Source organism: Rattus rattus, chromosome 4, assembly GCF_011064425.1.
Source record: "Rattus rattus isolate New Zealand chromosome 4, Rrattus_CSIRO_v1, whole genome shotgun sequence".
Classification (NCBI taxonomy): domain Eukaryota; kingdom Metazoa; phylum Chordata; class Mammalia; order Rodentia; family Muridae; genus Rattus; species Rattus rattus.
The window spans coordinates 130,104,146-130,127,670 of record NC_046157.1 but is presented as its reverse complement, the minus strand read 5'-3'; the positions used below and the strand labels follow the sequence as shown (position 1 = coordinate 130,127,670).

Sequence of the window (23,525 nt, the reverse complement as noted above, 5' to 3'; positions counted from 1 at the left end):
AGAAAGAATTCATAAGTAGAGAGATTTATGCAACTGAAGAATTTACGGATAAGAAATCCAATTTATTTAAGAAAGGAGATGCAGCTAAACTGTAGAAATGGATTGAAACAAAGCATTTGATATTATCATGAAATATAAAAAGTCGTAAGGATGTTGGCAATCATGAAGAATGATCTTGTTTTCAGGTTGGGAATCCCGGCCCCACAGGAGGCGAGGAAGTTTAAGAGCTCTAGCTGCAGATGGGAAGTTTCGGGTGTGCAGGCTAACAGCTCTGTGGAATATATAATCTGGCCTCCCATCTGTCTAAACTCTTAGATAATCCTCAGATAAGGCAGAAGAGAACTTTGGGTCCAAGGCTTCATTCTGCACATATCATTGGAAATTGTTTTCTTCAGACATAGTGGGATTTGAAGCTTTATTTAAACCCTCTTAATATTCACCTGTCAAGGCCAGTGACTTAAAGGCTTGTCAACCATAATCCTAAGGAATCTTCTTTCTTCTCCCGAGCCTGCCGACAGACGCTTGGGAAACTTACTCACCTCTCGTCTATAAGGCAGCTCAGATTAGAAGATTTAGTCATCCCAAGATTCTGCTGAGGGCTCAGGTCATAGAGGATTCTGAGCTGCAGAACCCTGACTATGCAAGAGTGGGCCTGAGGAAGGGATGCGGAAGCAACGAAGACTTTTGAAAGCTTGTGTTTGAGACACAGCTCTGACACTCCCTATGTTTCCTCAAGAAGTGGTGGGCTGTCAGGGCTAGGGAGACAGCTTGCAGACAGGAAGACCCGAATTTGAATCTTTGGAACCCATGGAAGATGCCTTCCCAGCAGTGAACATTTGTGATCCTAGGTTCTATCATGATGTGAGAGGCTGGTATGTAAAGTCTTTGCTAGCGAGCTAGTCTGGTATACATGACATCGAACAACAAAGTGAGACCCTGCCTCAGGATGAAAGGCACATCCAAGGCTCTCTGCTGACTTCCATGCATGCATAATGGTGCTTGTGCAGGTCTGTTCTCATACAAATCCATGAACATACACCAGACACATACCATATACAAACACAACACAGGCACATTCCAGACAAGCAACACACACACTCATACACACACACCCTCACACTCAAACACATACATGAGTACAACTGTAGCTGGCCTTGTAGAGTTTGTTGTTCACACCCATAATCCTAATCCTAGCTACTGTTGAGGCTGAGGCAGGAAGATGTCAAGTTTGGGGTCAGCCTGGACAGCAGGGGTGAAATTTTGTGTCACGACAAAATATAAAAGAGCTGAGGCATGTCTAGCATGAATAAGGTTCTGTTTCAATTCCCAAAGCCACAGAAAAAGATGTTTTTATTAACAAAAGGAAAAACAAAACCTTACAACTAGGAACCTAAACTAAAGGCCAGTAAACAACAACACCGGCCAAGAGCTGAGAGCTCGGTATGCGCTCAAGGGCCTGGGGTCTGGTCCTTTTTACTATTTTTGTTGGTTTCTTGGCTTTCCTCATTTCCGGGGCATCTTTCCAAAAGCTCAGCTGCATCCCTGCTCACAGGTGAGGTCAGGGAGGTGACTCATGTATCCTTGCCAAGGAAAGCTACAGAGGTAAGCCAGCCTCTAAAATAGAAAGTCACTACTCCATCTGTAAGAGAAATGTGACTCCTGGGCCAATGGGACTCCTCGTATCACTTGGCCCATGTGTTCTATTTTCTCTAGAAAAGTATACTTGGAAAGCAGGGCGAGTGGGCTCCTCGGCAAACAGTGTTAGATGAGAACAACTGGCAGTCTAGACCTCGATGGACCTTTGTGCACTGGAGAAATACACTGCCAGGGTGCAGGGGCGCTCCCTTGGCACAGAATGAACTGAGCTAATACAAGCCTCTGTTACTAGAGTGCTGCTTCGATGGTACAGGATTGTTAGTGCTAGCACACACTTTGAGTGAAATCCCTACTTCATCAATTACTAGCCATATGCCCTGGGAAAGTTACTCAGTGCGAGCCTCAGTTCCCCTATCCATAAAATGGCAGGAACTACAGCAACTTGATGGGACTATTCTTAGAATTGGTGAGGATGCTGTGTGGAAACCACACCTCTCTTTGATGTAGACAAGAGAAACACGTGCACTCTACTTCATACAAAGCAAACGCCACTTTACGTATACTAACTCATTTAGTTAGTCTACAGGTGTGTGGCTATTCTTGGGGTCAACTTGCTACAATCCCAAACAGCTGGGCACACCTCCGAGGGATTTTTAGTCAACGGTATCTTTGGGAGCCCTGCCTCAAGTCTGGCTCATTTTTGGTCAGGAGACCCACCCTAAATCTGGGTCCACATTCTGGTGGCATATATCCTATATAAGGGAGATGGAAGAGGTCTTACATTCTGCCTGCCTGCCCTCCTTCTCATGGGCAAGTTCATCTGTCCTGCTGCTGCGGCATCCCAACCCTGGCACTAGAGCTCACTTCTTTAGGATTTTTATGTATATTGAAGACCAGCTGAGACATCCAGCCTCATGGACTGAACAATTAGCAATTAACAAATCCCCCATATTTATAAATGATTGCTATAACAGCCCAGAACCCTCCCTGATGAACATCCTGTACACACACACACACACACACACACACACACACACGCAGAGTATCGTATAGAATGATCTAACATACCCGTAAACCTCGTCTTATGTTCAATCTTTCATAGATATTTTGATGCCCTTCCTCTGACTTCTTTTCCTACTAACCTGTCATCTTGCTTCTCTTCTCTTACTTCTCAACAATGACCGAAGCCCCGAAGCCTTCCTGTGTGTTTTCCAGCTCCGCTAAATGTATGTTACTAGACTGATGTCTGTGTAGTTTCCCTTGTGTAGCAAGACTCCCCACAGTTGTGAGGGCACGAAATCTTGGGACTAAACAAGGGAATCTGCCTGAGTTAGGAACCAAGTACCCAAAAAGAAGGCCGGAACCCTCCTGAGGAAAATGAAAATCCTGTTAAGACAGACAAACCTCACAGTGACAAAACCAGAAAGTAAGTCAGAAAGATGAGTCACAGCTAGAGAGAAGTCCACAAAAGTAGGCCCATTCTACACTGCACACTGGCATGCATTAAACTCGGGGGAAATAAGCATGCACCAGGGGACTCCACTGACAAAACCGAAGTTCTATTTTTATTTCCTCTCTGTCATTCAACTAGAAGTCAACGGGGTTTACGGTGAGGAAGGTGGCAGCCTTACAGTCCTTTCTCCATTAATCTCGAGTCATCATTATGTCACTGATTTCCTTGTATGGTAAAATATCTGCCCTAACTTTAGACCGTCTTTACGTTAGCCTTCACAGCCTGTCAGTGTCTCACACATGTTTTAAAATGAAGAGACAACCAAATTTAGTTTCTTTAAATACCTAGTATCCAACAACAACAAAAAGTTAAATACTGGGAAAGCTCACCCTGGTCCGAGCCTACGTCTCTGATTTTAGCATTATAGATCTGAAAAGAGCTTCAAGAGGCCACTTTTGTGTTTTAGAGTCACCTGCATGGAGTCTAAGACTTTAAATCAATTCTATCTCATACAAACCGTTTTTATTAGTGATACAAACTTTCACAAATGACATTGTTCCTATACTCAAACCAGTGTGTTGGCTCTGTAAGTAAAATTGTATTTTACTTTGGGAAATCTTAAGGAACAACAAAGTTCCCATTGTGGTAGTTGAATATTCTGTCAATAACAAAGTGCTGTGGTTAGAATGCTTGTCTTGCTTCTGAGACTGATGTTGACAACTTGATTCCTGGCAAGAATATGGGCTTCAGACACTGACTAGGTCAGAAGACTTCACTCTCACGGGTTGATCAGTGCCCTGTAGAGGGTTTGAGGGGACTAGCTATAACTATTTGTTCTTCCTGCCTGCCTGTCATCCCACACTGCATTCATCAGCACTCTGCCAGAGGGCACAATAGACATCTACCATCTTGGAATTAGATAGGGGCCTTTCACCAGATACCAGAGCTGATAGTGACTAGACCACCTAGCCTCCAGAAGTATAAAAATATAAATTAACATTTATAAATTACCCAGTCTCAGGTGTTTTATTACAACAATACAAACTAAGACAGGAAACTTGTTTCTGAAGTACAGCATGGAGAAGTAACAGATGGAAGAGAATGTTAACTTGTGAGGTAATAACAGGACAGAGTCACTGTGGTCCACTGTTTACCATGGAGGCGAGTCAGGGGTTAAACCTGAAACACTCATCATTGTCTTCTTGTAATGAACATACTGCTGTTTAGGGAATTAAATGTCGTGTACAAATAGTAAGAGAAAAGAAGAAATTGACTGTTTCAGTTTGATACACACATATTGTCAGGAAAAGTGTGGGAAAATACAGAGAAAGGGCCAGGCAAGCAGGCCTCTCTTCAAGGTTCATGTATGGTGCTAGCATGTATATATTTAAGAAACAGGTATGTTAGAAATGTTCACCCCATTTGGAGATTCTAAGGTATGACCTCTGGGAAGTTGACCTCTGGGGGAGGTATGACCTCTGGTTTGCCCATTGTAATTATAATCACATATTATATTGTAGAGTTTTTCCTCTCTCTCTCTCTCTCTCTCTCTCTCTCTCTCTCTCTCTCTCGTGTGTATAATTTTTTATTTAACTTCCTTATCATTGATTATTAAACTTTCATATACCAAACTGCAGAAAACCTAAAGCAGTTATATTATTTTTCAATGCGAGATCAACTTTCTCTGAAGCCATGTCCCAATCCACCACTGCATGTTGACACCCACCCTCTCCGGGTACATTCTCATCTTCTCCTGTCTGACTGTGACTTGGCAATTACACTAGAATTAAATGTTCTTAGAAACATGAACCCACATATTTAATTGGCATTGACAAATCCCCACTCCACTCCCCTAGACACTGGAAAAGATCTGACCTACAGAACTATAGGGAAGCTTTGCAGTAGACATTGAGGAATTTTATAGGTGAGCCCTATGCACCACTGACAAATGCTATGATTGTGTCTTGCCAAGGTGATCATCACTAATTTATTCAAGTAAACTGACTGAAATGAAATCAAATATAAAACAACAATTTATTACAACTTAGAGAATTAATCCCAAGACCGGAGACTCAGCCGCTAAGTTCTCTGAGTGTCAGGAGGATGATAGAGAAAATGTCTTCTCAGAACAGAGCCAAGGAGAAAACAGCAACAGGGCCAGAGCTCAAGTTTCTTTCTCATACCCAATAATTCAAATTCTGAAGATGTAACTTTTCCAGCACTAATGGGCCTGTAATTAATAAGCCCACTAAACACAATGGGCAAAATGCCGAAATATTTCCAATGAAGTAAATGATGTTGGGAAGAATTCCCTGACTGTTGCCTTAGGCTTCTGTGTTCAAGCTGCAGTAGTAGCAGCCAGTGCACACATTATAATCACAGCAGATCAATTTGGCCTTAAAGATCTGGCTTGGAGTGCTTTACACAACAACTGCTCAGTCACATCTAGAAATAAACTCCTGTCACCAAAGCAAGCAAACATACTGGCAAGCCTTGGAAAACTAAGTGGGCTGAAGTCAGAAGTTAACAACAAAACAAAAGTAACAACAGGAACTCTGGTGCTGTGAGGAGACGCCTCACCTGGACATGGATGGGAATACCAAACGATGCGGTACCATCTGGTGTTGTGCATTAAAACTTGGCTCTTTTTGATTATTATCTCCCCTAACTCTTCATGAAGTCACTACCAAGCTCAGAGACACTGAAATCTCACCACTGTCCAGCAGCCTTGACACACACGTGCTCATCCCTGCATGAGGCTACCTGGAAACATGGATGGAGCTTTATAGAAGGCAGCTCAGGGGGACAGTCAGGACTGTGGGTAACCAGTTAAAATCTCAGCTTTGTGTTTACTCTGTGACTCAATGATAAATGTCTACCAGCCTCAGCCTCAGTTTCTTCAACTGTGAGACGTAGAAAACTATCAAGGTGGCATATGATGTGGCCAGCCCACACAGCTGGAATGAAATATATATTTAATGTGTGTGTGTGTGTGTGTGTGTGTGTGTGTGTGTGTGCATGTGTATGGGTAAGTGTGTGTGTGTGTGTATGGGTAAGTATGTGTGTGTGTGTGTATGGATTAGTGTGTGTGTGTGTGTGTGTGTGTGTGTGCATGTGTGTGTGTGTGTGTGTAAGTATGGGTAAGTATGTGTGTGTGTGTGGATAAGTATGTGTGTGTGTGTGTGTGTAAGTATGTGTGTGTGTGTATGTGTGTGTGTGTGTGGGTGTGTATGTGTGTGTGTGTGTGTGTGTGTATGGGTAAGTATGTGTGTGTGTGTGTATTTCCTAGCTGTGAGTGCTGATCTCATATTAAATGCTGAGTCATTAACTGTGAATTATAACCATAACTACTTATATGCCCATCTCCCCTTTGCAGTCTAGTTCTGGAGGCCCAGGAGATACATTCTTGATTGTCAGATCTCCGAGCGGCTTTCTTGATGACTGTCCCTTTAACAAGTCCAAAGAAATATCTGCCGTTCGGAAAGTGTTTATATTAAATTCAGGGTGCTGTATAATGCCCTGGGGTTCAGTTGGTTCGACTTTGGATCAGAGCATTATGGGAGGCTACGTAGTGGTACGTGAGCATTGCAGTCTGAATGCACAGCAACCAAAAGTGAATCCAAACCTCAAATACATAACTAACTGGGGTTCCTGGCAGCATCTGGCTATGTCACCGGACTTCATCACAGCCTCGGTTCTGAACACACAGCTCGAATGCTCGCACCGTGCATGCTGTCACGTTAGCAAACATTGCTTCACTTGAAACTATTCAACATTATGCATTGTTCTCCCTGTATGTACAGAATGTTCTGTCCTTACAGCAAGAGGACAGTGTAAGTACCACCAACAAAGACTGGGTGTTTCTGCTCTCTTTCTTCAGCCCATTAATAGCAAATCATTACACTCATGGACTGTTTAGTTTCAAAAGTTTTGACTTTTAAGATTTCTGTTTTAATTGAAACATGGTTTCATAAATAATCATTACATGAACTGTAGGTGGGGATTAGAGCAGAGTTTCCTACAGCTTCAGAAATGGCCTTAAACGTGCTTCTGCCTTTTTGTAGAATACAAAGTGTCTGTCTTAGCATTGACGATAAAGTCAAAATATCAGGAACACTGAGATGCTCTACTCCCTGCAGAACCAAAGTTAGCCAAGACTTAATCTTTTTTATGTAGAGACAAACAACCACATCCATCTCACTGGTGTGAAAATTTCATTTTCTCTTCAATAATGGTATAATTATATGTTTTATAATTGTTTAAAAATGAATGTTTTTATATTTATCATCAGCAAATTACTTATATGACTATTTCATACATCTGTACACCTGGCATTTCATAAAAATTTCTCAGGGAAAATTTGGCAAGTGGAAAAAGCTTAAGAGTCTTATTCTAAAGTTCTAGTGAGCTCTTCCTCTAATACTGCAGGCCACTCCTCAGACAAATGATGCCCTTCCTGCCCCTGCTTAAGGCTGCAACTTAAAGAGGTCAAAGTTTCTTGTATTATCTATGTCTGTCAATGCCTACCACAAATCTCACACAGTGGGAACTAATAAATACATATGCATTCAATTTTTAAGAGACACATGGAATATGTCTTACAGCTCACTTCACACTTCCAGAGACATGAAGAATCTCTGCCAAGCAGGTTAAAGACAGAACCCTGGATTCAAACCTCAGCTGTACCATTAATGAGCTGAGGGACCATTGGTAACACTTAAGATCCAAATATCCCCATCTCATCTGTAAAATGATAGTGACAGGGATTTACTAAGTGATTGTTCCATATGACTGTCAATAAATGGCACTGGGTGTAATAGGTATTCTATAAGTATTAACAATTATTAATTTTTTTGTTTATGGTTTTTCCCAACACAATGTCTAGAATAAGTTTTTCTAACTGCCTAAGTTGTTTCTCTTTTCATATCAGAAAACATAAAATACTGAATCCTTACTTCAAATTTCAAATTAATTTGTAGCAGAAAGCAATTTGCAATCTCAAGAAACTGACTTCTAAAAATTGTTAAGAAGAAATTTATTTATAGTAAATATTCTTAAAATAAAAATTCTAAGGGGCCCAGATATTTTGTAGCATAAGACGGTTCCAGATCTCTCACGTTGGAACTCTCCCAGCAGAATTTGGCATGACTTTACAGAAATGAAAAAGCCATATTGACTTGCAGAAGTGTTCTCATAAACACACACACACACACACACACACACACACACACATGCATGTACACTCACAAGTATGCACACACACATGCACATACATACAGCACACAGACACATACACACATAGACACACATACACACACACACACACACACACACACAGCAATAAAATTGGATCTCACTCATGTGCTGACCTCTGCCTCTATCATGTACCCTGTTGCCCTATTAAGAAAAATAAAAAATTAAATAAAAACACTTAGAGCCAACCCAGTGGTCAGGCCCCTCAAGCCTTATAATTCGAATCACTGTACTTAGCAGATGATACTTCTCTCTACCATAGAGAGGGGAGCAGAGAAACAACAAAAGGAACAGCAAGGGAACTCGTGTACCTTCAATACAGTAATATTCCAAGCGAAGCTCTCGATGGCCTTGTTGAGTTTTCTTCCCTTCAAGCCTTCCTTTGCCCCTAGATTATGAAGTTCTTCGTGGAACTCCATCCCTTTGAAACAAAACACACATAAGAGAAGGTAGAGCATATCCCAGGAAAACATGCATTTTTACCATGAAATGTTCTCAGTAGAGTATATTTATATTCCTGTTCACTCATAATTTGTAAACAAATTGAATTGTCTGTTTCTATTCACATAGAAGGCATCTAAGAATGACTGATGCAGGCTGTTTCGTTCTAAGCAGCCTTCATGCACAGAGAAACACAAGGGAAAAGAAGGAGCACAGCCAACCGATGCCCCTGACCTCACTTGTCCTTTTCCTCGTTTCTATGTGGAAGGCTGTGGGAGGCAGAGGTAAGCTCAGGTGAGCATGCACACCATTTGCTTTGGTTAATGAACCAGCCCTATGCTCTAAAAGCAGGCCCTTGGGTCAATGCAGGTAAAACAGTAATTAACAGATTTGATCCCAAATAAAAAGACTTAAAAAAATCTTAGAAACACTGCATGTTTCGTATTTCAGAGTGACCGTTCGCGTACTTTTACTCTACCATTCACTCAGGCTTGAATGCCATAAACTACATCACTATCTTCTTCTGAAGCCTTTCCCTAGGAATCTCGAGGTAAGAGTAACATTCTCTTCTGGACAATTTGTTCCATCTCAGAACTGGGACTGACTCTGAGCCAAGATCTTCTTTCCCAGAACTTATCGTCCTCAGTGCTAGCTGGTCTTGGACTGACAGGCTCTAATCTCTCATCCACAGACCAGCCTTTTATATGTATAAAGAAAGACGTTGGATTGAATGCCCTTGGACTCTCTCTCTGCTCTGCTGTGAGCACTCTAACTTGCTTCTGCTTACTGGTGACCCATCTTTGAGGTGACATCTAGGCAGGGCCACTGAACCAGCTGAATTTCTGGATTTAAATAACGTAGACAGGTCCATTTGGGAACAGACAATGCCCTACCTGGGCTTGAAGCATCCCACCACTGGATAGAGATTTCACACCTTGTTCTAGCCACCTTACTTTTATTACTATAACCTAAAATCACATTGACTTTGCAGGAGCGAAGAGCCCAGGCTTCCACTCTAGGTCACCCACTCACTAGATGTGTGGGTCTGAACTACCCTTGCCATTGCTGGCCTTCACTATCCTCCCTGGGGAAACAGTGGGAGTAAGTGTCACCGGATGGGACTGTGGTGAAGACTGTGGGTATTTTGATTGTTGCGTTTTTCTGTCAATTAAAATACACAATTGCTCGCTGGTAAGTCTAGTAAGGAGTACACGTTTACAAGCTAGTCAACTCTATTGCGTGTTGACATGGAGACTGGATCATTCACCAGCCTCTTACATGTCCCATACATAGAGGATGTTATGAGGACCGAGTAAATAGTGCATGTTCTTCAAACATCATAAGCACACTGATATAGCCACTGTCGGCACTGTCTTCTGTCTCTCCTCTTCATAATCACTTCATGTGTGGAAGGAGGAACACATGGATCCAAGAAGCAAAAGCTTACTGATACAGATGAAACATAAACAGGCATCGGTGGATATGTACAGATATGTGACTCCCTCCCGTCCTTAAATCTAAAATGAGAATTGGGAAGAGCCAAAATACAGAAGTAAATAGGACTATGATTCAAATCCGAACTGGGAAGTGTTTAAACGGCCACATAAAACCACAGCTTCCCCACTGGCAGTGAAAGGGTCTAAGAGGCCCCAACCACAAGGGTTTATTCATAAGCTCTTGTCTCTTGACCTCTTCAAACACCCCCCTCCTATACGCAGATATAACCTGCCACCACCCAAAGGTCTCCATTACCAAAGACAAATGTAACTTAAACTGTAAACGCTGCCCTGAAATATCTTAATTTTATGTGGAAGAACAGGAAAGTTGTGAAGCTTCAGTGACTTGTGATTGTGTTTTCTAAACAAAGACGAACAAAGACACATTACCTGCTTTCTGACACTGTACAATTTTTTCCTGGACTGTGTCAGCCATTTCTATGAGGACCCGACTCTCTTGAATCATCTGCCGTAAAACATCAAAGAGTAGTTGTTAGGAATCTTTCAACTGGCTCACTGGACAAACAATGCACAGAGATGCCCTCAAAATCTACCAAAGAATGGGGGAGCATCATGAGAGATGGGAAAATCTCTGTCCCAGCTCTCATCCACACAAGACAAGCGACACCTTTCTTACAATTGTCACAGTTGTGTAACATAGCAGGCATGTAGTGGTAAATACAAAAAATAACCATTGAATAAATGAGTACAGATTATAAATTAGTCATCAACACTGTAAAACCTGTGAAGGTTTAGACTGAATAATACCTTCAATTTCCAAAGAGTGATGCCCAGTGTAATGGTGCATGCCGTTACCACTGCATGTGGGAAGCAGGGTCAAGAGAATGACTACAAGTTCAAAGCCGGCCTGGTTACCTGGCAAAGGTCAGTGGGGGACACATAGAGAAGATTAGGCCAGCCAGGGCTAAACAGCAAGAAAGGATCAAAAGGAGCAAGGGATAGAAATAAAGAAAGGTAAGTAGGGGATGAGAGACAGGAGAAGGAGCTGAAGGCTTAAAACAACTTATCTAATGGCCAGTGGTGGCCAGGGACTGTACGGCTATCAAGTAAAAGAATTTAGAGAGAAATTCCATATGACCCCAATGTAATTAAGGCATTTCCAGCATTTACAAATGCATTATCAGTTGAAGTTCTTTTCTCAAAATTTATCAGATGTTCCAATGAGTCAAATCACAGGCAAAACGTTTTCCTGACACTCAGGCAAGAGAAACAGTCTCAGAGGTTGGACAAACCCCACATTTAGCCTAACCAACATGTTACTGCTACAGTCTGGGACTTAAATGTCCCCCAAACCCCACGTATTAAAGGCTGGATCCCCAGGAAGGTGCCCATAGCAGGTGAGGGAAGCCTCCTGGGAGGTCTTCATGGCACTAGAGTATGACCTTCAATGGGGCTGTGGACAGAATCCCTTCTCTTCCTCCCTTTCCCTTCCAGCCACGAGGTAAATGGTTGATTCTGCTAAGTGCCCCGACTATGACTATGTCATGCGGCATTTAACCAGAGACCAGTAATCAAAGTGTCTGCCTCACAAGCACTAGAACCTCTAAGATTGTGGGCCCAAACAGACCATCTTTCTCTATAGGTAAATCTCGGGTATTTGTTATACTGATGGTAATACAACTAACAATACATTGACATGCTTTATAATATAGACCTCAAGGCTATGGAACCTTAGATGTCATCATCAATCCCTTTCTTTTGTAGATATAAAAACTATAAGGTTAAAACTCCAGACCAGTGAAATGGAATTAATGATGGACCTAAGCTCAGAGTCCCCACTCCTCGCACACAACCTGATCTGCTTTTGACTGTCATCTCTTTTAGTTTGCCCCCATTATGCCCATCAGAGAATGCATGGGCTCACACACAGGAGCAGACCTGTTCCAGCCCACAGGCACAAACAAGGACGTGCACACCATCCATTGTAACCAGATTCTAATCTGTTCCTTGGAAGGCAATCGTTTTAAAAGGTGACTGATAAGCTCCTTCGATAGTATCTTAACTGAGATCAATTGGTTGGTTTTACACTCAAACAAGAAAACATGACACGATCCAGTAGTAAGAAGCTCTCTTTCTGTCAATTTGCAGTATTTTATTACAGATCCCCTATGGGTTTAAGTGGACTACATTTCCTGCAAAGTTCTATAATGCCACCGCCCCTGTGGCCAGCTGAGATGGAAGTGTCCTCTTCGCCAACTCTGACTCTTCTGTCCAGACTGGCAATGTCATTTCCCCTCTATCTCATGAAGACCTTTTTAAGGATCCTCTGATCTTGCATTTATAATTTCTTCCTCTGTCTCTATTCTCATCTCTTAACCTAAAATGAGCTAACAAAACCACCAATGGAATACTACAGTGGATTTGGGTAAGTGTCCCTATCTCCCCTTCCTAACAAATCCAGCTGACACCCATTGCTTGGACGCTGTGCAGAACTCACTGTGACAGTCAGACATTGGCCCTGGCTCTCATCAGTTGTCCCCTGATCAATTTTCTGTCCTAATTCTCCAGCTCAGCAATTAAACTACTCCTCATCCTCCTTCTGGAGTTGCCTGGCTCTGTCTCTTATTCCCTTCTCCATGTTCACATACGGGAAACTGCCTGGCCTCGGTTCTCATTCTCTGTTCCCATCACAGACATTTCATAACTAACCTTGTCTCTCTCAATTCTAGTGGTCCACAGTTGTGGTTTCTAAGGTCAGAGGCTCACGTTCCCTGTGGCATAAAGTGGGGATGCACAACATAGATATTTGATGTGTGAGATGAAACAGGTTTTTTTTAACATTTATTTTATCTGTAAAAATGAAAAATGTTGATTGTGCTACCTTGCTAAATTAAAGCCATGTGTTCCCAAATGGTAGCCAGGGCACTGCCGGGAAAGAAATTAATTTCATGTTGGAAGGAAGCTGAAAGACAGTTGCCACTCCCATATTTCCTCCAGAGAATCACAACTTACAAATGGCTGCAGAGTGGCAAACTGGTCCCGTTTATATTATATTGTTCTAAACTGCACAGGCTCCAACAGGGAAAATGAAAGCAACCTCACAAGCCCAAGCAAATAGCACCTTACAATAGACGCTCCATGACTCCTTCCCCAGACACAATGTGAGCTGTAAAACAATGATGGTGCGATCTTCGAGGCACACGCAAGGAACAGAAGAGGACAGTACACTAGTTTCTACCCTTCATATTTCAGTGTGTGTGTGTGTGTGTGTGTATGTGTGTGTGTGTGCACACGCTAGTATATTAGTATGCATATACAGCTTATGATAAGAATATTCACGCAATATTTGCAGTGAACGCTAAGTACTATTTGCACTTCTCGCTGAGTTCTGCTTGCCCTTCCCAATCCACTCCAAGCTCAGGCTTAGGCTCAGGATAGGGAGGTTGATTTCTCAAGGCCGCACCATGGATGCTCTCCCACCTTGACATCGGCCAAAAGAACCACCAAAAAGGATCAAGAGTAGAAGTTAGTAGAGCAGAGGGCTTAGATCACTACCTCTACATGGTTCCTTCCCCGCTGGCCTATGGTTTTAGAACTTCCTCTCTGCAAGGTGACAGCTCCAGACAGGGCAGAAAAGTACAGAGCCAGAGATACTGCCCGTTAGTTCATTAGGCCTGGGTGTCACCAAGATTTCCACTGTTGCTCACTGCTGGATGCTCATGGCCACTGTGGCCAGCCCCTTTTTTCTGCTGACCTTACACACTTGCTGTGTATCAAACCTCTGAACCAGCCAGGCTGTCCTGTGATCAGGCCAAGCTTGAGAAGTGTAGATCTCACCACTCAACAAAGGAGTTTCTTTTGTAGCAGAAGACCATTAAAGAACACTACTGCTGGTCAAACTATAGAGAAAAACTGACTGTGGGGGGTGCCCAGCCCCAACTGACATACATACAACACAATTTTATACTTAATGCTCAGGGAATAGCACAGAAGAGGGGCAGCGCCTGAAGACCAGGAAGCCTGCTGTGAGAGTGAATACATCTTCTAGATAGGACAGGGACGCTGAACTGATGAGTGGTAAGGTTTCATCCTAACATGACTCAAAAACTCTCCATAGACGCTGTTTTTCTGTGGAATTCTGTTTAAATTCACAGTCACACCTAACTTCCTATTTAGAGCCACTTTAAGGATAATTTGTCACGGACAAGACCGTTTTGCAGACAAAGAATCTGAGTTGAGAGCTGATTTGGCTAAAGGCACAGGGTTAGAACAATACCTGGGAGTGGAATCCAGGGATCGTGACCTAAGCTTATGGATTACCCTGAGATCAGTGTGAGCACCAGACCTAAGCTTATGCATTACCCTGTGATCAGTGTGAGCACCAGACCTAAGCTGATGTGTTACCTTGTGATCAGTGTTAAAGATTGAGTTTCCACTACAAGAACAAGTTGGGGACCATCACTCAGCAGCATCCATAAAAGTGGAAGCTTGCCATGGCCACATCTTCTTCTAGACAAAATTCTTAGCATAAGTCAGCCACTAGAGGTAGTCTCCACATGCACATGCCTACATTTTAGAAGGAGCTAGACATTTGGACAGGTTCCTGCTTGAGAGTGTTTATGAAGCTTTACAGACCCATCGCTCTTCTTTCCCCTGAGCCATCCATCTATTGCCTTCATTCTAGTCAAACACCAGGTCTCTGGGTCTCTATGTCTCCAGTCATATGATGGGTTATCCGATCAAATTGTTGAAAGTTCGACTTGAATTCTACTAAACTCAGCACATTTGTTAACGGGACTGCTGCCACCCATATATTTGCCAACTAGATGAGGACAGTCCTCTGTAGTTTTGAATGCTCTCTAATAAACGAGACAAATATCAGCTCCATTTGCAGACCAACATCTTTTCCATTTTAAGCACTCAACCCTGTGAAGAGAGCCAACTTTCTATGGAACAAAAACAAATATAAAACTCAGAATACCCACCAGCCGCTGAGAAGCTAGAAGTGATCTCGCTGTGTGCCTCCCATGATGATAATGATGTGTGTGTGTGCAGGGTCTAGCCTCAGCTCACACTACCCAGCCTGATTTATGACAGTGTGTTAGCATTCTGTCTAAGCTCTGCCCCACAGCTACCACAGGTATGCCTTTTATCACTATAAAAGGGGCTGCTTGCCCCCTCCTCCCTCCCTCCCCCCTTCTCTTGCTCTCTCTTGTTCTGCTCTTGCCTTCCTGCTCTTGCTCTCTCCCCATTCCCTCCCCCTCTCTCTCCACATGCTCATGGCCAGCCTCTCCTCCTCCTCCTCCTCCTCCTCCTCCTCCTCCTCCTCTTCTCCTCCTCCTCCTCCTCCTCCTCTCCTCCTCCTCCCTCTTCTCCTCCTCCTCCCTTCCTCCCTCCCTCCTCTCTCTCTCTCTTTCTCTCTCTCTTTCTTGTCTCTCTCTCTCTCTCTCTCTCTCTCTCTCTCTCTCTCCCCTTTGTCTGCCTCTGCCCCTACCCTCTTTTCTCCCCTCCCCATGTCCTGAATAAACTTTATTCTATACTATACCATTGTGTGGCTGGTCCCTCAGGGGGAAGGGACGCCTCAGCATGGGCCCACCGAGCAACCTCCTTCACCCATACCTGACTACATCTCCATGGAACGTATTCTCTCTCTCTTTATCTTTTTATAAACACAACAGAATCTGAGCAGAGCTGACCAAATCCTCTGTCTCCACATTTGTGGTGGCGACAATTCTACCACCATTGCTACTTTTTTCATAAAGGGATCTATTTCCAAAACAGCTGCCAACTAACCTTGAGAAATTGCTTGAAAACATTGGTTTTTACCCAGTTCTTAGTACAATTTATATCATTCACACAAAAAGCCAGGTGAGATTTTAGCTTCTCTGATTGATATGAATAAATACCCAGCAAACAAGGACCTAAAGAAGGAAGGTTGTTTGGGTCACTTGAGGAAGGCCAGCTGTCATGGAAGTGAAGGTATGGTGGTAGGATCAAGGGCTGCTTTCTTACCTCCAGGGAGACCAGAAAGCCTAAGGAAGGAGACGTTGGCACTGCCCAGCATCTTTCTTCTTCCTTTTACACTCCGTTTGGGACCATGACACTATTCTATATGTCACTCAGATCCAGAGTGATTCTTTACCTTCAATTCATCCTCTTTGAAAAAAATCTTTACAGATATATTCACAGTTGTACCTTCTTCCTGCCCTGGGGGTTCTTTACTCCAATAGAACCAACAAAATAAATCATCACATGAAACCTCTCTACAATTTTCAGGCCAATTTGACTAGCTCAATGCCTTTAACTAAAGTTAAAGTGTTCCAAAAATTTCAGGAGTGAGGAACACAGGTCCAATCAGGATTCATGGAAGCTAGATCAAAGAAGCACCTTGAAATAATTCTTCTCGATGTATCCTTTATAGCCAACGTTTTCAAAACCTGGCACCAAGTAGAAATTGTTACCCCTCAAGATGACAACTATTCCATTATTCGACAACTGCAAAAAATGTGTCAGAAGACATTGCTGTACTCAAGAGTGAGGAGGTGTCCATGCACTAAGTTCATTGTTTTGAACTCATAGCTAGCTCGAGTTGGGCACACACACCTACACAGCTATCTTTCTGAGTTCTATTGCTGTGCAAATTAGTATACTTTTTGAATTTCAAACTAATAGAATGTTTTCCACAAACTTTACAATGTGACAGTGATGAGAGAAGAACATTTTTGATTGATTTACTTATTTCAACTGAAATTGCTCTCAATTAGCAGGGCTATATTGCAGGGGCCGGGGATGGGCCCAGTAGTGGGCCCAGACATGGCTCAGTAGTTAGAAGGGCAGGATGCTTCCCTCAAATGTGGATTCCAGTACCCAAGTCAGAGGGCTTACAGCCTCCTGTAACTCCAGCAGGCCAAAAGCCTCTTCTGACCACTGCAGGGACATGCACTCATGTGTACACACACACACACACACACACACACACACACACACAGAGAGAGAAAGAGAGAGAGAGAGAGAGAGAGAGAGAGAGAGAGAGAGAGAGAGAGAGAAGACTATAGACTTTTTTTCCATCTTGAGGCTAACAATCTTTTGGCACTAACACTAACACAAGAGAGTGGAATTAAGCCAACCCATTATTCTTGGCTTGATTGTGATACTGCCCACTACTTCAGTTGCCAAACATGATTAGATGGCAGTTAATTCTTTTTTGCTACATTCCTTCTTGTGCCAGTACAACCAGCTGCTTTCCAAATCACAGCCCAACAGATTTAGTAAACGATTAATCCGAGATTCATGTTCTCTAGACTGTCTGACTTCTTTATCATCAGAAAATCTGTTTCTCTTACCATGGTAAGGTTTTAACTTTTATGCTAATGCTAAATAATTCAGTCCACAAGTCACCTTTGAAGACTGCTCTGGTTTGCAGTTTACAGTTGCAGTCCTCTATAACTGATCTATCTCTGAATGAGGCACTCAGAACACAAACTACCCAAAGCTCTCATTAATTTAAAACACGTAAAAGGTTAGAATATATTAAGCAAATAGATCTTGACTATCCGTGAAAAATTAGGCTGGTAGAACATTAAAGAAGTAAAAAGTCAGCCATCCAAAGAAAACAGCACATAAAGGTCAGATGGCATTCTCATTTCCAAATTATTTGCAAATACAACTCTGCCAAGTGCCAGGGAGGCCACAGTGTGATCATTGTTTAGTGGAGAAGGTTCAAGGTGGCCCAGTGACATCTCAGAGGACTCTTTTGTCAGTAGTTTGCAACCTGAGGGTTAAGACCCGTTTAGAAGCCTTTCATAGGGGTCACACTTCAGATACCTGCAGAGCAGATATTTCCATTACAATCACAATGAAGAAGTAGCAATGCGAGTAGCTGATCACCCTCAGCTGAGTGTCACTGTTCCCCCCCTCCCCTTTTAAGTTTTACCATCCCATTAGAACAACCATACTAAAGAAAATCTCTACCACTTCACACAGCACCTTGACAGAACAGGCATCCAGAATGTGTTTGCTCCTTGACTAATAGAAAGACTGAGAGCACAGACACCAAGTGATAATCTAAAAGAGGTGTATTGATGCCATGCATAGAGCCAATCTATGAATGATTTCTTAATAAAATCAGTTTTGCAAAAGGTCTTCACCTGAGTGGTGTGGGATAGAAATCCAAGGGTAGGGAACAGGAAGGTGGTGGGAAGTAAATCGGAGGGAATGGGGATGGTAAAGAGGCTGTGGTCCTTCTGACTGAGTTTGTAGGACAGGGAGCAAGTCACCAAGGCCGGCACTGGAGAGGAAGTGGAAGTGAGGCATCCCACCATAGGCTAAAATTACATTTTTTGCATTAGTAACAGACATTTGCAGCTTTTGTTTAGCCAACTGAAATTGATTGTAACACATTGTGTGCTAATAGTATTGAACACTTCTGTTCAACATTAGTGTTCAACACTTCTGAATAGTGTGGTGGGGAAACACCTACGAAATAGCATGGAGGTGGGGGTCAATAGTTGGAGAAGCGGCTCTCAGAAAATGACTTGATAAGAATTAAGGGGTAGGGGGTTGGGGATTTAGCTCAGTGTTAGAGCGCTTGCCTAGGAAGGCAAGGCCCCAAGGTTCGGTCCCCAGCTCCGGAAAAAAAACCAAAAAAAAAAAAAAAAAAAAAAAAAGAATTAAGGGGTAGGATGCAATTTTCCAGGCAAGGGCAGGTCACTCCAGGAACAAATGCAGTATGCTTCATAATAGCCTGGAGACTAGAACAAGTTTGGTCTGAGTGAGCAAAGTCAGGATGGCTGGGGGAGAGTGAGGAGGGTGGGAAGTCTGCAGAGGTATTAGATCATGAACGGCCTTAAATCTGAAGCTACCAAGGAGTTGATGAACTATTGTGACACGATCTAGTCTATGTTGTCAGATGATCACTCTGGGTCTACAGAGTATCTCAGGAGACTTCTTGAAAATCACCACAAGCACTAATACTCTGAGAGCAGAGGCCCACCGATACATTGCGGTCCAACAGACTGAAAATGAGGCTCTTTTCTTCAGGGTCAATGGGCGCATAAGCACATCCCTCCTCAGCTCCTGCACTGTTGCAGAAATATGCGGTGCTCTCAGGCGCGTCTGTGACGTGCTGGCTGCACAGTCCACAGCAGGCTACCTTCACTCAGCTTCCTACCAAAGTGAGAAGCCATTTCCACAGGAAATGATAACTGGACTCCATTTAGCTACCTCTGCTTCCCATGGGTTTATTTCAGATTTTGTTAAAGCCTGGCTCTGCCTACAATCGTAAGCTGTGTTTTAAAATCAGAGATGAAAGAAAGCCTAATATTACGCTTTGGACTTAGCAGGTAAAACAGAAAGGACAAAAACACCATCAGACACTTGTGAGATGAAGCAGGAACTGTCCAACCGCAGCCCGAGAGCCATTCTTCTTAAGTCAGGCCCAGCTCCGGGCCGGCTACCCTCACAATGGATTATTTTCCTTTCTCAGTTTACAAGGGAATAAGTGATGTCTGCTGTCTGTCTCTATGGCAACTAGTACCCTAATTTCACCTCTTAGATGGCAATTATACCTATTCACTGAACAGCTTTCAATCCCTACTTTTATGATGAAAAAAAACTGATTTCACAAAAAATGCGACACAGGCAATAGGTGAGCCCACCCCACTCCGCAAAAGCAGCCTCTGGAAACGCATCTGTGGGCAGAGCGCATTCAGGGAGGATTTTTCATGTCAGTTAGAACGTGTTTATGCTAAGTGCATTTCTCCTAGCTATTTTTAATGGTAAAATATTAGTATTTTCTTAACAGTTATTTTATTCAACTATGCATTTATCTTGTTTGTTAGAAAGACTTTGGTAAATACAGGAAGCATATGGAAAAGAACTAAGAAAACAAGCTTCACTGGTGACAAACAAAAGCAGTCACTGTTAATGTCTTCCCAGGATTGCATGTGCATATGAATACAAACGCAATTTAAATCTCACTGCTTGTATATTATTGCAACCAGACTGCTTCACAAAAACACATGCAATTGTCCTCCGAACAATTTACTGGTCCTCCAAACAACCGACTTGGATAGCTTCGAAGGAGTCCCTTACATGGAGCCCCATCTTTTCAAAATCATTTTATTTTAATTTAAATGTCTGTATAAGTGATTCCGCCTGTGAGCCGTTGCCTGTGGAAGCTGGAAGAGGAAGTGGCATCACCCGGAGCTGAGTTACAAACAGATGTAAGCCGCCATGGTGGGGCTGGGAGTGGAACCTGAGGCCTTTGCAGGAGTAGAAACAGCTCTGAACTGAGCCTCCTCTCCAGTTCCTGGGTTCCTAGCTGTAATCTAGCTAATCCCTCCATGTCACCATTATGAAAATCATATATATATATATATATATATATATATATGTGTGTGTGTGTGTGTATGTATATATGTATGTATATATGTGCATGTGTATATATATATGTATATGTGTATATATGTATGTATATATGTATGTGTACATATATATATATAACAATAAATCTTTAGAAACCAGAAGTACACAGATCAAATGCAATAAGCATTTTAAGTAATTTTCTCCAACAATGTATAATGCAATTTACTTTTGCAGAATAGGCAGAGAAAGAAAAGTATCTTCCTAAATTCCCCTTCATGTGTGTGTGTATATGTGTATGTGTGTGTAAGAGTGTGTGAATGTCTGTGTAAGTGTGTGCATGTGTAAGCATGTTTGGAAGTGTGTGTGTGCAAATATGCATACACTTTCATACAGAGGCGAGGACCACAGATTAACATTGCCCTCTACCATTTTTTGAACTGTGAACTGTGACCTGGGGCTCACAGTCTTGGTAAATGCCAGGTCAGGACGCTCCGGAGGTCCACCTCCCTCTATTTGCCAGCACTACAGTTACAGAGGTGTGGTGTGACATTCATGTGGGTACTGGGGATTCAAACTCAGGTCCTGGTGCTTGCACAGTAAACACTTAACCCACTGAACTATCACCAGCACTCTGTCTTCTTACATTCCAGATTAGAAGAGCCGTGATTGAAAGCACGGGGCACAGCTGGTGATCTGGTGGAAAGGGGGGTGTCTCATTACATTACTTGTGAGGCCTGGGGTCTCACTGTACTCAGACTGGGATGGCCTTGGTCTTTGGAGCTTAAAACATCTTACTGGAGTAGCCAGGACTATAAGGGCATACATAGCACCATACTTGATTTCATATGTTAACTTATGAAATGGGAAACTTATTTTAAAGATAAATGTGCTGTATACTTCCTGATAGGTTTTTAGGCAAAGGAGGACAGAGCCTGTGTTGTCCCCTGATGTCCACTCCCCTCCTACTTCTTAGGAACAGAAGAGACAACTTTTAGATCCCTTGAACTGGGATTTTTACATTGGCTTTTGCAATTAACTGTGGCTATATATCAACTCTAGGCTGATGAACAGGAAGGAAAAGTAATATTTTTCCTGTCTGTAATTCCAGAAAATAATATCCTAAATAAAGGAAAATATGTCTTCCGCATCATTCCTGATGTGTAGATGACAGATATTATGAGTAGAGTTTTGGCTGCCCTTTTAGACCTTGAAAATAAGGGCTAAATGCAAAGAATAGAAGAACAGATGATTAGAAAGAGCCTAGGCACCTAAGAACTTGGCAAAAGCCAAGTTTCCCCAGATAATTGCTGTCCAAATATCTGAATAAAAGTTTGCATTTTAAGCCATAATTGAGTGGCCTTTTAAAAGATATATTGCTTTTTAAATTTATTTCCTGAAAATTTCATACATCATATGTGGGAGAACTTGATTGATATTCGGAGTTTCTACATATTGCTATTGTTACTGGTTTGTACGTGTTCTTCTAGTTAAATATGCCTATTTATACCTGATTAGGTATGCTAGACATTTTGTCATTTGCTCTTTAATTCTGTTTACACAAACACAAAAATAAAGTTATCCCCAAATCTAATCAGTACATAGATTCTATTAAATATTCAGAATGAAATCAGATAGTATTATTAGCTTAGAAATGTTGACATACAAGCCTTCCGTCTCAACCATCATCAAGTGGTGCTGAGACCTGAGCCTCTGTCTGTCAGGAGCTATCATTCAGAGGAAGAGGAGGAGGAGGAGGCATGCTTCTGAGGACTGGGAAATCACTCACTCTTTGTCAAATAAGAGATGGTTCCATTTGCCATGTCCTCAGAGGCATCCCTGGGGCTTAATGGATACTGAACAGTAAGCTCTGGCTGCCACCTCCAACCATACTTTAGAGGCAGTCACTCTGCTCTGGGCACTAGAATTCTACCCCAGAACCACTGCTTTTCGAGATGTCCATACACTGAGATAAGTAGCAGGAAGTTGCAACCGCCTACCAGATCATATGCAGCCAGCATCCTCTTCTGCACATCTGGAATTGTGCCCAGTGGCTCCAAGTAAGGAAAGCAGTCCTTCATCACCAGAGACACGGAGGGAGTACTATCACTGGTGATGAGACGAGAGGACAGGGTTAACAGGCACTGTTTCAGACTGGCAATCGGTGGGAGTCCACACAGCTCCTTAACAGACACTATGGCGTTCTACAAGGAGAAAACACGGAGTCATATGTCTGAACACGCGGCACTGCACCCCAGTTTACACCCAAGTGAATTCACCCAGTTATACCCTCAGAGATGTGCACAGTGCAGAGCAGCCTGGATGACAACCAAGCCAGTGTGCTGCGACCTGCAGAGGTAACACAGACAGCTCACTCACAACCTGAACTGTTGGCTTTAGCATTTACCAATGACCACAGAGACCACCAGGAACACAGCTGGTTATGACTCGAGGATGCTCTGTGCTTTGCAGACACAGCACCAGGAATGCCCCTACACTAGCAGTCCCTACACATGAATACTGCATTCAACTTATATCATGGAGATCAGAAGAGCCTCATGGCACCGAACAAGACGCCATCTCTCTTAGCATCTCAGGCCAGGGGGACATCACTGCTCATCACCTCCATCTGAGCAGCCACCAATGTTGCCTTGTCAGCCCATCAGAAATGCACAGCACAGCACAGCACAGAAAATGCATTGCATGGCCATCTTACTCATTGACGTTATAATCTTTAACAAAATTGAGGTGCTTTAATATGAAAATATCTTCTACATACAAAGAGACTGGAACTTTTGCTGGGCCTCAGAGCCTGAGTTTGTAGTACACCTTGAAGTCACTTAAGACTGATTTTCTTCTGTGTACCCTGTTAGTAAGAGAGCAATGTAACGACCAATCTTACTTGCTGTGGATTTCCCATATAATCACCCTTTACAACGTAAGCTAAAATAGCTTAATCTAAA

At 42.7% G+C, this 23,525-nt stretch overlaps 1 protein-coding gene across 2 annotated transcripts in view; it reads right to left on the bottom strand.

Moving 5' to 3' along the window:
* The window catches only part of Plcl1 (phospholipase C like 1 (inactive)), a 333,393-nt gene that overhangs the window by 26,095 nt on the left and 283,773 nt on the right, over nucleotides 1-23,525 (bottom strand). The window contains exons 3-5 of one of the 2 annotated variants that reach the window (XM_032901120.1): nucleotides 22,563-22,766; nucleotides 10,630-10,705; nucleotides 8,614-8,723 (exon numbers count right to left, since the gene is read on the bottom strand). In XM_032901120.1, the coding sequence (XP_032757011.1) occupies nucleotides 8,614-8,723; nucleotides 10,630-10,705; nucleotides 22,563-22,766 (390 nt within the window). The remainder of the gene's footprint in view (nucleotides 1-8,613; nucleotides 8,724-10,629; nucleotides 10,706-22,562; nucleotides 22,767-23,525) is intronic. The other variant, XM_032901121.1, reaches the window with a different exon arrangement.